General features: G+C 39.9%; 1 protein-coding gene across 1 annotated transcript in view; it reads right to left on the bottom strand.

Annotated features, from left to right (window-relative positions):
- The window catches only part of LOC134076280 (zinc finger protein 160-like), a 36,666-nt gene that overhangs the window by 1,585 nt on the left and 16,201 nt on the right, over positions 1–18,880 (bottom strand). Inside the window, exons 4-6 of the mRNA XM_062531272.1 lie at positions 14,813–14,853; positions 14,559–14,708; positions 13,296–13,747 (exon numbers count right to left, since the gene is read on the bottom strand). Coding sequence (XP_062387256.1) covers positions 13,296–13,747; positions 14,559–14,708; positions 14,813–14,853 — 643 coding nt within the window. The remainder of the gene's footprint in view (positions 1–13,295; positions 13,748–14,558; positions 14,709–14,812; positions 14,854–18,880) is intronic.

Raw genomic sequence — 18,880 nt, 5'->3', positions numbered from 1 at the left:
CACTTGAGGCACGTTGTGTGTTGGTAAAAGAGAGATGAGTGTTTGTGAGGTGCTGTGTTGAAGTTGAAAATAAAAAGAGATAGCATGACTGTAAATAAAATGTTGAATAGACAGAGCATTTGATTGAGAAAGTGCAGTGCAATGGTGCGTCCATTTAGGAAGATTACAGTGGATCTTAAGAGCTCAATAATATAAACGTGCGATGGGTTCTGTGACTTCCTTTGTGGTGAGAGACCATTGGTAAGCAATATGAGATGGTTGAGAATACAATCGCTTGCAGATACGTTTTGGAGACAGAAAGGGATAGGTATGATCTGATCTTGTTGTATACATATAGGGCGTATTCACACCAGGAAGGTCCGTTAGTTCACTTATTTGGTCCGGACCAATTTTTTTTTTCTTTTTTTCTTTTTTAGTGCGGTTCGCTTTCACACCGTGATTAATTGCAACCGGACCAGAATTTATAAACAAAAGCACATGTGCTAAGGTCGTTCAACCATTGGCTGGTAAACATGTAGGTGGGGTGAAGAATAGGAAGCCAAAGTCAAAGTTGGCCCACGTAAATACTATGTTTGCGTACTGTACTCGTTATTATCCTAGCAATATAGTTTACAGTTACAGCTTTGCAGAAGTGCTTGAGCGTCAAGACGTTTGATGCAAGTTTAACAATATCATGCTCGTAATTTTGCAACGACGAAGACGTGAAACAAAACAGCTGAGAAGAGCTCTCATGTGTGTCCAACATGCTAACAGCAGGCCTACGGAAGACGGAACGGGTAGGAGATGCAAAATCAAATTATTGTTGGCAAAAAAGCGTTAGCCCACTGCTGCTTACAGCTGTTGTGCGTCACGGAGCTATCCTACATTTCCCATAATGCGCCAAAACTACGGGAGCTCGTCAAATCCAAAAAAGGTAGATTTCTGTAACTGGGTCGGATCGAGGTCGGTCTGCTTTCACACCATAAACGAACCGCACCAGGGTTCGATAGGAACCGCTCCGAGACCACCTCCTCAGCTGGGTCTCGGTCCGCTTGTTTGGTCCGCACTAGAGTTCGAGTGATTGTATTCACACCAGTCAAAAAGGTCCAAACCAAGCAAGAAACGAACTTGAGTTCGTTTTAATCGAACTAAACAAGGCAGGTGTGAATACCCCCATAGTTTCTGATTTAACTTTTTGGCTAACTTGGATACATGTTCACCGTATGTGAGGTGTGTGTCAAGTAACACTCCCAAATACTTGTATGATTTAGTTGTAACAAGAGAATGATTTGAGAAGATTACAGGACTGGTGATGGACAGATGCTTTCTGGGTGAGTGGAAATACATGCATTCAGTTTTGTTTTTTTTTAACATTAATGGTTAAGTGGTTACCATTCAGCCACTTATGCAAGAGTTGAAGATCATACGACAATTTGGAGTTTATCATATCAGAATTACGTAAGGGATAATGTATAGAACGCATACGGCTACTTGCCAAAACGAGAAAAGAAACTCATCTCAATGTGTCTTTAGCAATGACTTGGCTACGGTTTCGTGGCTTCCGCAACAACTAGCGGAGTGAACCCGTTGCCATTGGCAGCGGTCATTATTTCTTCGGAGCGGTCATCTATCAAGAAATAATGACCGGTAGAACGTTGGGAAATCCCATTCATGTCAATGGGGCGTTCTACTTGCATTGTGAAGAGCCGTATAATAAAATCAGATAAGAAAAGCACAGTGTCATCAGCATACGTAAGGCATTAGACAGGGGAAGTGCGACCGGAAATGTATGAGTGTGATGTCTAATAAAGACTAGAAAACGAGACAAGGTGACAATTTGTTACCATATTAATATAATAATGGCGGGAATAAACTTGGCTGTGAGGAGTTGTCTGAACGTTTATCCTACACATCCAATCTAGCCACAAGTCTATCCTGCACTGGCTCAATTCTTCAGTCTACTCTGCTTCCCTTCCCATTTTCGAACAGTTAGTATATAGGGCTCTTTGCTGTTGTTACAACAGCTGTGTATCATACAATATATGCCTTACCGTCCGTTGAATTCAATTTTGTAAAAATCAGTGATGGCCTAAAACCGGCACTGTCAGTTGACAGCTGCATTAAATACGCCTATCTATGCTTTGGCTATGTCGACAGTATGGCCGCTGCGAACATTATTACCTGATTATTACGTAGATCGAATGAGCCCCAGTGATTTCCACACATAGACTAATTTGTGGCGGTGTGCCCCCACATATTGCGTTTAGTCATTAATTTGACGCTATTAAAAACACTCATCGTATTCACTACATGTCCTTTCTCTCTGTCACTCACACTCACACTGTCTGCCTCCATTTAAACAAGATCATCCCTGGAAGCGTGGCCGCTTTGCCTACTGAAAAAAAACTGAATTGCCGACTGAAAAAAAAATCTATGTCGCAAAGGTGCACCTGACACTGCTCAGGTGAATGCATACATATCCTTCGGAAGTTTTCATTGTAGACTTTGCCTGCAACTTTACCAAACAGTAGGCCTATAAAAGTAAACCCCCTCGCCTTGCCGCTTTCTCTCGCTCTCCCTCTCGTGCGTGCTCAATGGACACCAGCCCCTCGACATGCACATTTAATCCAAATAAAGCATCCAGAATTGTGAAAGCAATGACGCATAGAAGACTAGCTAAATTATTAATAAATCCGGTTAGCATCATTGGCATGCTGGAGAGATTTGATTAAAACTCTTGCATCTCAATACCAATGTTTTCCAACTCCTAGACTCAAAAGGGCCTGTCCCAAGGAGGAAAAGTATTAGCCTACCTTGAAACTTAAACAAACGTGGGGAAACTAAGTGTTGCCACCTGTCCAGGTTTCGTCTGATTGTCCTTCTTTTTAATGGTCTGTCCAGGGGAAAAAAAGATTCTCCCTGGACACTGACTGTCAAGTTCTTTCTACATGATGCTGCGTAAAATTTGTAAAGTATCAACATTATAGTACTGTAGGAGCCAAATAATATTAGACCTATTAATAACAGTATTCGTAAATACATCCATTAACATTAACCACTTAAAGTAACTACTTTAAGCAAAACTAATATAGCTCCGAAGTTATATCCAATTTCACTGCAGAAGGGCAATTTTTCACATGGGTCAGATAGATGAGGGGCTCCGCTGATTATAAGAAAAAGAGTTGATTGGGTTGCCAAAATGTCCACCATCCAATGTTTTTTTTGTCACACCTAGGTGGCAACCCTTGGGGAAACTGAACAGTCCAACCAGTACTAAGCTAGCCAACTATACTTTGTTTACAATATTTTGAGGCTTCAACCGTACCAGACAGTTGAATTAAAGAGGTGGAGTTGTACTCTGGGGTTCCCCGATTTGACACGGGCGACCACCACACAATGCCTATGAATCCGTGGGAAACACTGAGCCCAATTGATGCAATTGACATAATCTACAATGTGGTTCTGTGTTGACTGTGTATGAGCTTTTGTTACTTGTGTAAGTAGCCTACCTTGTTGTGCGTGTGAGTGATTCAGTGCAGCGTAAGACAGTGCTGCCACTGACCTGAGTGCAACAGCGCCCTCTACAGTCACACAAATGCATTGCTACACACCAGATTATTTAGTTTGATAAGTGCATTCAGCGTTTACATCCTCCCTCGCTCCTCGGGCCTCGATCCTCACTGATCTACATAAAGAATGATGGGGCGGCAACAATGGGATAGTTTATCCCTTCTTCTATCTTTCTTTAAGTAGATCAGTGAGGATCAAGGCCCTAGGCGCGAAGGAGGACGTATAAACGCTGAATGAGAGGCACCTTTGTGGCTTTTGATACCAGGTAGTATGGTTGATGTGAGGTAAATGTGTTATGGGCAGTGCACTTTATGTATTTATTTATTTATTCTTATTTGATTTTACTTATTTTCATCTCATTTGTTTTGTTGTTTTATCTTATTTGATTTTATTCTATTTTATTATGTTTATGCTAATTGAATAGTTTTATCCTACGTTCTTTTTATCCTAGGCTACTTCTTTTAATTTATTTCTTTTACTTTTTAGTAGTAGTTTTATCTCTTATCCTACTGTTGTCCTCATTTTGTGGTGTACAGCACTTTGGAAACCTTGTGTTTGTTTAAATTGTGCTATATAAATAAAGTGGATTGGATTGATTGGACCTTATGTGAGAGGACTTACTTTCCAGCAGATGTTCATGATGCTGCTGCTCCTCTTCTTCGTCTTCTTCTTCTTCTTCTTCTTCTTTCTTCACTTCAGTCTTCACTGTTGTCTCCAGTATTTCGTTGTATGTCGACCTGGGTGACTCTGTGACGTCTGTTTCAGTTTTACAGTGAAGCTCTGTAAAGGGTTTTTCTCCTTCATCTGGACATGAAATCATGTGATCACATTCCTCCTCTTTTATATCTTCTTCTTTCACGATAACTCTCAGGTCAACCTGGCGCGTTTCAGCACAGCCAGAACTACACGGAAGCCCGAGATCCATTTTTGAACAAAGATGATTCCGGCCAGTTTTAAAATGGCCTGTAGTCAGAGAAACAAAATAAATACAAATAGTAAGGTAATTCCTTAAAAATGTTTAAATAGCCGAATAGAAAACATTCCAATTCCCTGCATAAAAAGAAAATAAAGAAACACATGTAGTCGCTTTTCTTTTTTTGCTTGTTTAATTCATCTAAAGCAACTTTCCGTGAAGGATTATTTGGCAAATGATACGTGCTGCTTCTTTGCCTCTTTGACTAACATCGGCACAAAGGTGTGTAAAAGTTTTCATGCATGTAGGCCTTGCTTCTCCCGAAATTATCTGGGATGTTTGGCTAACTAGCTCCCGCGGCGGGAGTCCCGCCTAATAATGAGAAAAACATACCTTTCTCCGGCAAGTTCGCTGCTCCGTCAACTTAAATCTGCTGATTTGGTGTTTGTATCCAATTACAGTAGCCTACATTGAACAGCGTTTATCACTGCCAATGTCTTGAACCGAACTGAGCATGTTCTCTCACGGGGTGGATTTCGTGCAAAAATGTTCCTGCTTGCGTAGCTGCATGTGAAGTCAGCGACGACAACCATGAATAAACACGGACGACAACAGCGGCGAAAATCCTTCAAAATAAAACTCTGAATTTACTCATTCAGTTTTAATTTAAATGATGAAGGAAAATACTATTTTATTATGTTAATACAAATAAGATAAACTTTAAATAAATGTACGATTTTTTTTGTGTATTCTTGCAGCAAGAATAGGCCTACTATAATGTGGTCTAAGTTTGAATGTAAAAAAAAAAAAAAAAAGATTTTTGCTATGCCAAAAGTGTGTGTTTCTGTAGAACGGCCCTCATATTGTGAATGTGGATATTGCAATGTGATTTTTGAATGTTGAAAGTTGCCATTGGTGAATGAACTCTTTTCAGAGGTGGATAAACTCTAACAAAAGGTGGATAAACTATTTCTGAAATGTTAGTGGGTACAACCTCAGTGGAAGATTTAAGGTAGGGTGACCACTGACCAGATATCCCCGGTTTCAGGGGGCAGTCCCCGTTTCTGGTTGCCTGTCCCCGGGAAAATACAGACAAACAACCTTTGTCCCCGTTTTTTGAAAAAACAACAACAACAAAAAAAAACTTGTATGTATTTAAATCAGTTTGATAGTCAAACTGAAAATGTCCCCGTTTTTCCCTCATCTTTGGGATTATGTCCCCGGTTTTGGTCTCAGACATCTGGTCAACTTAATTTAAGGTGGTATTATTTAAATATAGGCTATGCACAGCCCATAAGCAACTGTAAATGTTATGACTGCGCATACTCCAGACCAGATGGGTGCTCTGCCATTTCAGCAAACTTCTTTCCCCATGTGCGACCACAAAATAGAAGCACCTTTAACTATTGTCAGGCTGCAAATGTTACAGGTCTAGCCACCCTCAAACCAGCAGGCTCAGAGGAAGCCTCTGCCCACATACTTACCTCCAGCTCTGCACCCACGAACAATTGCACTATACCCTTTCCTACCAATACAATAACGTTCTCTTTATTTATAAATGTACCTACTGTAATTTTTTATTATTATTATTTATTTATTTAACCTTTATTTAACCAGGTTAGAATCCCATTGAGATTAAAAACCTCTTTTACAAGGGTGACTTGGCCAAGACAGGCAGCAGCAATCTTAAAACACATAGTTTCAACACTTACAGACATAAAACACTGTGAAGTCGCACAAAGACACATTTTACACTTGCACATTACACTTGCACATAGCCATATTCTACTAGCATGGGTGTTCCCATGCTGCCTTGCACGTGATTTCTTTCACGCTGCTAAGGCAGTCTGGAAAATGAACGTTTGGTTGCCAGACCACGTCTCATTTGAGAAGTGGTAGCCAGGCTAATATTCTACTATTCATCTATTCATCCTGCACATACTTTTATTCTTACTACTCTTACAATGTTACTGCTTCTGCACTGGCATGTCACAGTTATTTGATTAAAGTTATTACCAGTTTTTTTTTTTAATTCTTATTTTATTTTCTCTTAAAAACATCATAAAATCCACCATAAGTTTTAGTTCCAACCGTTATAAGTTTAATTTAACGTCAAATTACGCATTGCATTTCTACTGTTTACATTAAAATAGTAGAGTGCAATGAGAACAAAGCTTTTCGTCACGGGGACACTGAATTACATTACATTTGGCCGACACGTTTTTAACCAAAGCGACTTTCAACATGGTAAACACTTTAAAAAAAAATTCCCAACAATTGTATAACAATTTGAAAGGTAGGATACAATAAAAACAAGTTGGTGTGTCAGTGAGTGCTCTTTTTATCGAGTCAAGTGTCAGTTCTACTCAATTGTTATAATTAACACACAGAGTGCCAAAAACGCAATATTGCTTTTTTAGTTCCCATGCATACAGGCATATTCCATGAAAACGTGATATCTCCATTTATAGAAAACAAAGAGCGATTTTGATGAACACTAGCCACTGTTAAGCTTAGTATTTCTCAAGAACAGAAGCACAAAGAAATAAACGGTTTGTACCCACTAAAACCTTAAAGTCTCACCTTTCAAATGAGCTATCGTATGTGTTCATAGCTATAACATAGAATATACTGTAGCTGTACAAAAATCGTCAACAAAGATTAACATTCCTGGCACTCTGGGACAAAGCTTCCAAAAACAGCGTTCCATTCACTGTGTTAATTAGGTGTCAGGAAAATCTTCCCAATATTATAAGACACAAGACGACAACAAGTAGTCAGTAGTTTTTAGCAACGACTCCTGGCGCCAAGAGGAGAGAGTGCCCAGAGAGGAATTCTCCCCTCTCCCAAACAGTCTCTGAGCTCTCCAACGCAAAGAGGTTCTTTTAAGCAGAGCAAAACACTTCAGCATGACCTTCGATCGAAAACTCCCAAAATTCATCCTCTCGCTCATCCCCAGTTTCTTATCTTTGCAGGTGCATAGCTTTCCTGTGAGGCACCGCTATGTTCCTGTGAATAACAACTTTGAGCACACGTGTGAAACTGTGAATTATAACTTTGATGCACGTAAGTGAGGTGAATCATAATAATATATAAATTTCTTTGTCATTAGGCTAGCTGGGATTTGTTGATGTTTCACTACAGTGTGTATTAGCATGTGCTGTTTGAGACTCGAGTTGGTGGTAAAAGCTTTTCCACACTGGGTACATTGATGAGTTTTATCTCTAGTGTGTATTCGCATGTGGTTTTTAAGAGATGAACTTCGTGCAAAAGCTTTCCCACACTTCTCACATTCATAAGGCTTCTCTCCAGTATGTACGTGCATGTGCTGTTTGAGACTCGAGTTGGTGGTAAAAGCTTTTTCACACTGGGTACACTGATGAGTTTTTTCTCCAGTGTGTATTAGCATGTGGATTTTAAGAGTTGAACGCGTTGAAAAAGCTTTTCCACACAGGGTGCATTCATGAGGCTTTTCTCCAGTGTGTGTGAGCTTGTGGCTTTGAAGAGTTGAGAGCTGTGTAAACCCTTTTCCACATTGGGCACATTTATGTGGTTTCTCTCCAGTGTGAGTCAAACTATGGCTTTTAAGAGAGTTTGTATGTGAAAAAGCTTTTCCACACTGGTTACATTGATGAGGCTTTTCTCCAGTGTGTGAAAGTATGTGGCGTTTCAGATGTGACGGTGTTCTCCATGCTTTTCCACAGTAGACACATTGATGTCTTTTGCCAGTACTCTGCCTTTGATTGACACCAAGACAGTGTGTTTGCTGGTGTTTCTCGAGTTCAGAAAGTGTGGTGAAGCTCTTCCTGCACACAGTGCAGTGGTGCAGCCTTCCTTGCAGCTGCAGGTTGAGTTCATCATTCTGTCCGTGGATCTGCTGTTGCACTGCATGGTCTGATACACCTGGAAGAGTTACCATAGAAATGTAGAATGATGCAGATGTTCTGGAACAGTTGCCATAGAGACTTAGAATGATACAGATGTTCACATACAGTATGTTCAGCATTCAGCAGTTATTGATGAGGAAAAATGTAACAAATATTAAACTGGGTATAATTACTCGTTTTGACACATCATTCACAAGACAGCAGTAGACACATTTAGCACTGCAACACCAGGGCCCAGTTGTTCAAAAGTGACCTAATCTGATTGTTTGAAAATGGGTCATTCAATGTGAAAAAAGAAGTACCAAGATTTTGGAGACAATTTGATGAGATTAAATAATATAATATATTTTGATTAATTGATTAACTGTAGCAGTAACAGGACAAAGTATAATAGTATTTTTTTTTCTCCTCTTCTGATGTATGGGTCACAAATGCCTGGTTTCTTGTTGCACGTTCATTTTTAAATTCATATCAAGGAGGTAAAATCAAGACAAAATAAAGTCAAAACTTGTTTTGGAAAATTATTTTGTATTTAGTATGTAATTTGTAGTTTGTTTTTAAATGGGGAAAAAAAGTATTAAGGCGAGACACCCCAGGTGAATTTTAAACTTAAAGATATCTTCATGAAACTTTACCAGTTGAATACTCACATAAATAGGAGAATAAAATGTATTGCAAGTTTTCTTTAATTTAATGTTTAAATATGCTAATTAGGCTATATCTCATTAAATATGCGCTAATTTGCATATATTTTGATGCGAAGGATCTGACCATTGGAAAAAGCCAGGTTGAAAATTATTTTTTTGTTGTGTTAATATATCAAATAAAAAAACATTTACAGAGGGGATTATGGTCCGTGTATGCTTCGTTCATTTGTTATACCACTGCTTGGTCAAATTTCCTATTGTGATGCGCTATTTGGAACGTGCATTATTTTTCTATATACCGCACGGCTATGAAGTAGTTCCCTTCTTTTGGGCTTATTACACTTGAATATTAATTCGCCAATGTGAATGTAACGGTAAAAACAGCAATGTTGTATCTAAGACGGCGGCAAAATAAACGAAAATGATAGTAGCAGTGGTATAAGCGGGATAATCAACTCCGCGCCCTGTGCGTTTATAGGAAAATAATGCACTTATCGAAGTGTAAAGTCCCCTCCGCCTGCGGCGTCGGGTCCTTATTACCACTTCGAACGTGCATTATTTTCCTATAAACGCACGGCGCGTCGTTGATTATCCCTTACATATTCAATTGAGAATCAAAAATCAAAAAATACAAAAATGACTTGTTATTTCATTATGTGTTTATGACTGTGATACGAAGAAGCAATTAACGCTTCGTTTTTCAGACTTTCGATTTCGTGGTCAGATCAAAAGTAGAACATTTGAAAAAATGACTTAGGGACAAAATTGATTTTGATATTTATTTTTTTCCGATTGCTGTGACCCCGGAAATTATTTATTGACTTCCAATTGCCAGCTGCTGCTTCTGTCAGACCAGTCCGAATATAACTTTACCATAGGCTATACACAACCTAAAGACTATGGTTAGCCTAGGCTAGGCTATTTAAACGTCCCCTCAGCTGACAATCTAGGTTTTTCTAATTTGAATTGTTTGCTCTGCTTGTGAATGAAGTTGTGGTCCACTTTTTGCTAAAATAGCCCATAGCCTATATTTCACATTATGTCTTTCGTCCGAGTGGTTGTAGTCTAGTGATGGCCATGGTGATGGCACAGAAAATTCCTGCAGTTGTTGTGAGCAACGCGAGCATGCGCAAAGAAACCAGTAGTTGGGGAAAAGCAGACATACCGTACAAACATAACACCGGGGCAATGCTACAGCTAGTGCCCTATATGTGGGCACTAGCTACAGCGGACTTAAACTGCCACCTCGTGGCGTTAAGTTGTAATACAATTCAATGTGTGTGAATTAAGTGGCCACTTCTAGGGAATTCCAATGTGCAAAAGAACCGCACTCACTAGTTCGTTATCTTTTTATTCTTTATTGTAGCACCATGCCTAAAAAACAAACGAAGGGTTCAGATGCAAAAGCCTCTAAATCCGTCTGACCACTTTTCTTTTAAATGAGCATTTTGTATCAGGCTCCTATAGGGTTTCGCCTACAAATCAATATTTCAGACCAGGAAGAGAATGGTATTTAGTGAGTTTTGAAGCTAAATTATTGAATTAACTTACACTATATGTAAAGAGCATTCACTCCCCATCATTATCTCATTTTTGACAAAAAGTGGATTTAGAGGCTTTTGCATCTGAACTCTTCGGCGTCAAACCGTCAGTGTGTCAACCCACTGTAGCCTATACTTCCATGCAATAACATAGCCTGATAGCGTAGGCTACTACAGACTAATCATTAGGCCACTTCTAGGAGCAACGATTTGGGCGAATGCTATGTTCAAGAAAACAGGCACAAGAAGGGAGATGATTTTCTGACGATTCAACAATGCCACTGAGTTGCGCAAAGTCGCGCAGATTCTGGTTTGCCAGACGCTAAAATTGCCAAAAGTCGCTAAAGCTAGCAACAAATAATTAAATTGGCAACACTGAGCACTGAAAGACCAAGAAAGTGACGTTGAATTGACTTCCAGGTCACAGCAATCGGTAAAAAAATAAATATCAAAATCAGTTAGCCCTGAGTCCGTTTTTTAAATGTTCTACTTTTGACCTGACCACGAAATAAAAAGTCTGAAAAACAAAGCGTTATTTTCTTCTTCGTATCACATTCATAAACAAATAATGAAATAACAAGTCATTTTTTTGATTTTTTTTATTTTTGGTTCTTAATTGAATATCAAATGAACGAAGCATACACGGATCGATTATGAATATCTTCTTTTGTTTTCCAGTAAATCAGAAAATACTGCCAATTGGCTTAAAAAGTGGATTTTCGCCCTATTTTTAGGCATAAAAAGTCATGTAAATCATGCCAAGAATGCTATATCAACAAATCCCTCTGTAAATATCTTCCAAATATAGTTAGGAATAAGACTGGAAAGTTTGGTGTATGTAGGTGCTGCAGAAGTGGAGATCCTTTGCATGGCGTGTGGGGGAAAACTCGTTTTGAGAAAACAGCCTTGAAACACAGCCAATGAAATGCGTTCTCAGCTTAGACTCGTCTTTGAACTTTCGCGATTGGTTGCTAATACAAAGGAAATGCCCATATTTGGATAGCATAGCGTCTTGTAGGAGAAATAGGGCTTTCCAACGGTATCAAACACGATATGATTTGGATCACGATCACGGTAGTACATGACACTTTAGAATGGGAACTTTTGGTAAAATTAGTAGAAATATATAGGCGCGAGTAGACAAAAGTTTGTGAAATAAACACTTAAATGTGCAAATCGGACTTTGTTGTTGTAGTAGGGTGGTAGAATACATGCTAAAGTAGCAAACTAGCTCAAAATCTCGAAATTGACCGGAGGTCACAAAAACAGTATTTTCACCTGCCGTGTCTCGCCTTAAAATCGTAAATACGGTTTGGCATGGGGGGGGAAGGTATCCTCCTTTAACGTTATTTTCAAGTTTGTGGTATTTGGTATGATATATGGAAGATTTTTTTGTTTTGCTGCTTTTTAAACGGCTACATGAGCAGACTACTCTAAAGCTAAACGAATATGTCTCTTATCTAAACGCGCCGCTTTGATGACTGTATGATCATTCATTTTGTATCTTATGCATGTGAACAGTCTGTATAGCCCCTTTCACACTGATCGAATATATCGCTAAATTGGCCAAATTTAACATTAAGGCTGTTCCTTTCACACTGACCGACACAGGGAGGGGAGTCAACCAGCCTCGGCAATTTAACCCGTCTCGAGGGGTAGTATTATTGCCGAGCCGGGCTCAGTGTCAAAGGAACAGGTCAACCCCGCTATTAGGGGTGTGTGCCTGATGATGTATTTGGCAAGGCAGGAGGTTAAAATACAGGAAACACACAAGAGATGAGGACAACTTTAGGTGCAGTGTCCACCAATCACGTTTTTAACGCAGAGAGCGCCCTGACCCTAGCCTGGCTAACGCCTCCCACTTCTCAATTGAGACGTGGTCTGGCAACCAGACGTTCATTTTCTCGTATTTGAAAAAATGCCCAGATCCGTTCATTGGGCGCCACGGATGTCTATCAAATGCGCATAGCTCACCCAACTCGTTCGTATGCAACGCTAAGGGCTGCCGTAAATCCTTTGGCGTCGAATGTAGACGCAAGAGGGCAACGGAAACTTCTCGGATGTTCTGTGATTGGTTCGCCAACATCAGGCGAACATTTGGGCGTTAGTTTCCAGACTGGCTTAGCAGCGGGATTGAAATCACTGCGCAAGGCAGCATGGGAAAACCCAGGCTACCCTGACCCTCCTTTTCTCAGGGTTTCGGTCAAGTGTTTGTTTATTGTTGCTATGTTACCAAAACCGCCTCAGCACGTCTTTCTAGAACGTCTAGCCAACGAGCTAACTGAAAAGGCAGCAGTCGTTCAGGACTCAGCACACTAAAATATGACTTCGACAGACAAAAGGACCTACTTTGGCATTCAAATAACATAACAAGTGGCCCGCCATCATTTGGAAATTAAACCATGTAGCACTAGCATGACAGTTGTGTTTATCAGTTTATCTCCGAGGTCCGAGGCATGGCTAACGTCGTTGTTCACTCCCAAATTGCATGTGACGTGCTGCTAGGGAACACCTCCCGAAACTCGCCTCTGAACTCCGCTTCAGGCAACCCGGGACCAAAACACGTATACTTTTCACACAGCGAAATCCCCCTGAACCCGCTATTTCTGTAATGCTAATGTATCGTTTCTCAGTCTGAAAAGGGCCAATGTAATGGGCCTACACAGTGCTGCCACTGACCTCAGTGCAACAGCGCCCTCTAGAGTCACAAATGTGGTCCAACACGTTGGTCTGATTAACTCTGTGTGAGAGGACTTACTTTCCAGCAGACAGCCGGGCTCGTCATGCTCCTCCTCCTCTTCTTCCTCTTCCTCCTCCTCTTCTTCCTCTTCCTCCAACTCCTCTTCCTCCTTCTCCTCTTCTTCTTCCTCCTCGTCTTCTTCCTCCTCCTCCTCCTTAATCACTTCTTCTTCTTCTTCTTCTTCTACTTCAATCTTAACTTCAATTTCCGCTGCTGTCTGTTGTGTTTCATTGTAAGTAAAGTTGGACTCTGGGTTGTCTGTTTCAGATTTACAGTGAAGCTCTGCAAAGGGCTTTTCTCCCTCATCTGGACATGAAATCATGTGACCATATTCCTCCTCTTTTATATCTTCTTCTTTCACCATCGCTCTCAGGTCCACCTGATGTGTCTCAGCACAGCCAGAACTAACTGGAAGTCCGAGGTCCATGTTGCTAGCAGAACACAGATGATCCCGTCCAGTTTTCAATGACCTGTAGTGAGAGAAACAAAATAAAGAAAATTAAAAAGGTATACGTCCGGATTTGCATTGAGTTCAATGAGCATCAAACAGGCTAATAGGCTAACTGAAGAAAACTGAACAAAACACCATGCCTACCTCTAGGTATGGTGAAGGGTGTGATGATGATGTGGGTACATTTTAGTTCTAAAGACCAAGGGAACTTTATCAGGATGCATAGTATCCTGGATCCATGAAATACGTGGCCTTTAAAAATAAAAAAAAACTGCCTGCCCCTATGTTAACCCTATGTGTTAAATTCCCATAGGGTTATAGGGGTGCCAATATTTTTTACCTCAGTATTTTGGGAAGAACATTTATTTATTTATGTTACATAATTCATTCACAAAGAAAATTAGTGTCCTTAAAGGTTGGATTTTTCCTAATTTTATTACTTAAGCCATTAAAATCAATTTCCAAAAGATGATTTGATAGCCTATTCCCCTTTTTAGTCAACTTTAGCATGGGTGCCAACAATTTCAACCATGACTGTATCTATCTACCTCAGAACAAGTTTAGTTTTGTTTAGTTTTGATAGCACCGCCAGGTCTGCCCCCCGATGCCGATGGCCCGACAGTCAGTGCAGTGGGTCACAGGACTCTTGCTGTCTGCGGGGTATATAGTTCAACGTCCGGTAGGGGCATCTCTCAACATTTTGGGGGCATTGTCACAAGCTCATATCCTACCAATCGCCTTAACCCAAAACTTTCGGGAGAAACTGCTGATCTCGAACGAGTTTGGCTGACTAGCTCTCGGATATTGTTTTTGACAACACACTTACTTACCTTCTTTGGGCAAGTCCCCAGCTGTGTAAACTTTGGTCTGATGAATTGTTTTTAGTGTCTGAGTTGACATGGACGCGTGTTTGAAACAACAAAATATCTTGAACCAATATAAAAGGTTGCCACGAACGTTCTAGTTCTACCGGTTTTGGGCTGCATGCGTAAAGTCCAACACGGCTTCTTCTTATTCAACTATTTCTCCTTTCTGTTTCATGGTGGTTGGCGACTAACTTTAATGGTGCATTACCGCCACCAACTGGACTGGGTGTGGTATTTGAATATCCCTGTGTCTGAGAGACTGCCATTGGCATCACACACAATGACAATAAAATACACAATATATTTAACAATTATATTTATCTTCTGTTATTGCTTTTTCAGAGCAAAGTTTATGTTTGACATAGGCCTAATATACACACCTATTTAGGAGTCTGGAACTACTGCTGCATTCATGTGCTATGGAAAAGATGATATTTTCCATTTGTGAAGTTACCAGTGTGTTGTGTTCAAGTTTGTTGCCGTACTAGGTAATACCAAACCATAACAGCTTTTTAAAAATGTACACTGAGTGTCAAAACATTATATTACAATTGTCAATGACACAACATTGTATAGGCTACAAAAAATATAGCTAACAGTAGCAAAAAATGTTTAGTAGTAAACAATACCATCATTCACAATAATTCTTCCGTTGCTCTCCGCCATGTTGAAAATGTCAAAGGTTATCTCATCTCGGCAACTCGTCCATCAAAATATTCTACGAGTTACCCAGTGGAAAATACCACGAGATGGTGTTCATGTGCATTTTTGACCTCGGCTTTTGGTATTTACCATAATTACCATAGCACATGAAGGCACCATACATAGCATACATCCCACTGGCAAATACAAAATACTTCAGTGTTGTGTATTTTTGTATTTTCAAAATACTGTAAAATAGTTTCTGTGAGACACTGTGTTGACTAGGCTGGGTGAACCCTGCCTGAACTTCCGGAAAATTAGAATTTCGCTCGGCAGCTCAGGCTGGACACCCTCACGGTGACTTTGTGATGCATAATTAGGACTAAATTAAGTTATAATGGGAAATTGTGTCCAACATTGCTATTCTTTATCTCCATGTATGTGCAGGTGCAGACATCACAGCAGCAGTAGCGATGGTGGGGCTTCCTGTTTTCCTCAAGGAGGAGTGCGTCTGTCTCTCCAGGAAATGCATGGTTTTTCAGCAAATTCAATTGTTTTGGAGGATGTTTTACCTGTATCAGTCTACTTCCACTACCATGGCTATTCTAGGCTGCCTGCAGGGGGGTTTAAAACATTGCATGTGCTGAGACAAAAATCGTTCACCTCCTTTCCCAACTCAAGGGGAAGGATTTGAATAGTCCAGCTGTCAATGTACAAACTTTTCTGACAGACCTTGAACAACAAATCATTCCTTGGTGATGTTACATTACCTGGTTACCTTTTACATATTGTTAAGTGACATGTTGTGCGATATTTGTGTCTTTCTACACAGAGCCAATAAGTGGATTTATTTGACTCTGATGAACATATGACTACACGTCAAACCAATGAGATTTTGCCTAATTAAGAATTAAGAAGCTAGTACTGTGTCTTGTGTATTCTCGCTGGATTTGGATGTTGAAATTGATTTGTTTACTTGATAGAAAAGGGGTAGAAATAAACACTCCACTTGGTCAAATGTGTACCCTCCATTTTCCATTTTAATGACATCATCATTTAGGCAGAGCTTAATTTACAGTATAGGCCAGGGGTGCGTTTCCCGATAACGATGGATAGACACTCTTACGAGGGTTTTCTACGATTCATCTTAAGATCGATCGTTAGGATTTGCCGACTGTTTCCCGAACATGCTCGTAGCGTGAACGCGCGTGCACTGCTCTTACGATGCTCTTAAGGGAGCTGTCCACGATAAAAGTTCTGAAATATCCCCTAATTTGATGGTGATGTCAGGTGACTGCACGTCATAGCTAAGCCACCGTCTGAACTTCGGATCTATACATTAATTAACATCAATACGAAAATAGAAAATCTTTGACATCTGCATGTAGGCCTAAGCATTCCAATTAGCCTACCACACGCATACATAGGCCTACTTTTGTATTATTTAACATTAGATTGTTGCCCCGTTTTTATGTTTGCTGGAAGATATGTATATAAGGCTTCGGCTAGCTTACTCCTACATCGTTTATGCTAGTTCTTTGCTAACCTACTTGTGAGAGCACGGTGTGCTGCCTGTGCAATAATGTTTCGCGGTGTCACTTAGGCAGACGTTTGAATAAAGAGGTTGATAAGAAAATGAGGAAATGTGTAGGCTTAGATTTTAACGCAGAACAGACTATAGTCACATATTCCTTTCTCTGTATTTACCTCATAAGCCTAATAAAAAATAAAAGGCTACACTAAAAGATAATGGCACACTTTTCTGGCAACGTCTCCTTTCATAACTTGTAGGCTATTCTTGTCCGGTTTTAATAACATTATGTCCATTGAATGAATGCTATTTTGCACGCTAAAATCTGAATCATCACAAGTAAATTTACAATAAAGAATGGTAACGTAAGTTGGATCATTATATTCTTAGTTGTAATCCCCCTGCATATCCTGCTGGTGACTCCACTGAGGCATAGCGTTACGACGCTCTTAGGCAGTAACGAGAACTCTGGATCACTCGTAGATCTACGAGTGTTTTCACGATGCTCTTAAGCTACGATGGTTTCGGGAAACAGTCGGCAAGTCTTAAGACGGTCGTAAGAGGGACTTTACGATCATCGTAGGCTTACGATGCTTTCGGGAAACGCACCCCTGGGCTCTTTAATTGGCGACCCGCGGTCTGGATCCGGCCCCTGAGATATTTTGTAGTGGCCCTTGAAGTGTAATGTTGTTATTATACATGTGAGCAAAAAGTTTAACCATGGTGGCAAAACCAGTACTTTACAATATCTAGTCCTGTTCTCTTGCATCTCTCGCTCACTCTGTAGTCACGCAGCCACTGCACCTCAGCCAATTGCATGTAATGTATTGAACGAGTTGAAAGCAAGATCCAAATTAGCTTAGTTTCAACGTAAATTGGCACTACATTGGAGCCTGAATGATAATGTCATAAAAATGTCAAAATGAGGGGTTAAAATTTTGAAGACAAAGTTGAATGTCTATTTATATCCCTGTTCAAACAATTTAAGCAAAAATAATAATAATACATCCAAATCTAGCATGGTTTAGGTCCTTGTAGGCCTATACTGTAAATTAAGCTCCGTCTAAATGATGTCATGAAAAGGTGAAAATAGAGGATACACATTTGAAGGCAAAGTGGAATTTCAACATCCAATTCCTGCGTAAATACACAAGACACAGTACTAGCATAACTCCTCTACTATCATTAAAAGCTAAGAATACACTACTTATGAAAAAAATTCTATCAAGATTTTCATGTTAATGCACGAAGGTGAAAATAGAGGATACACATTTGAAGGCAAAGGGGGTCTGTATATCCTTTAAAACTCACTATTTTCCAAGTGTGGTTTGACACTGTGCTCAAAAAATGGGATAAATTATCATTACATTTAAAGAAAAAGGCAAAAAAAATCACAAATTATTCTGCATATTTGGGCTCCTCTCAAACAATGTCTGAAACAATGACAAATATGATGATAAAAATTTGAAGACAAAAAAAATCTTGTCATTTAACCTCGCTACAAGCAATTTCTGCCAAAAAAATTGTACTTGTTTACAATATATTTACAATATACTATGTATACTTGTTTTCTGACACAGCGCACTGTACGAAGACATCTTTGCACTGGCATTCTTTTCCTTCTCTTTACATTTTCTGTCCTGGTCTAGTTTGTTTGTAAATTTAGTGATATATTTCTGTGCTCCGTTCCCGTTCGCGAACCAACATTTGAACCGTTCGTCGCGTTTTCACCAAACAAAAGCCGGTTCGGAACGTGGCACCTTGGTTCGGAAGTTGAACCAAAAAATAGTTGCTTTTTTCCTGCGAACCGGAGTGGGCGTGTCATTGTGTCTTTCAGAGGGAAGAAGGCTAAAAGCATGCGTTTTCCATCCATATCAACTGTTGCCATGAGTAAACAAAACAATTCAACTAGCATTACACTGCAGACGTTGACTAGCATTTTATACAGCTAGTTTCTGCCGTTTTTATGGGACAACTGGTCATATAATTCTCCCGTTTATGCATCTCATTAACTTTTGATTTTGCATGCACCACCCACTGATGATGACACATCCTTGGTTCTGTTCAGAACTGGTGTAAATGCGGGCTGGTTCACTAGATAGCACCACGGTTC

Source organism: Sardina pilchardus, chromosome 1, assembly GCF_963854185.1.
Source record: "Sardina pilchardus chromosome 1, fSarPil1.1, whole genome shotgun sequence".
Classification (NCBI taxonomy): domain Eukaryota; kingdom Metazoa; phylum Chordata; class Actinopteri; order Clupeiformes; family Clupeidae; genus Sardina; species Sardina pilchardus.
This window is presented reverse-complemented; position numbering and strand designations above follow the sequence as displayed.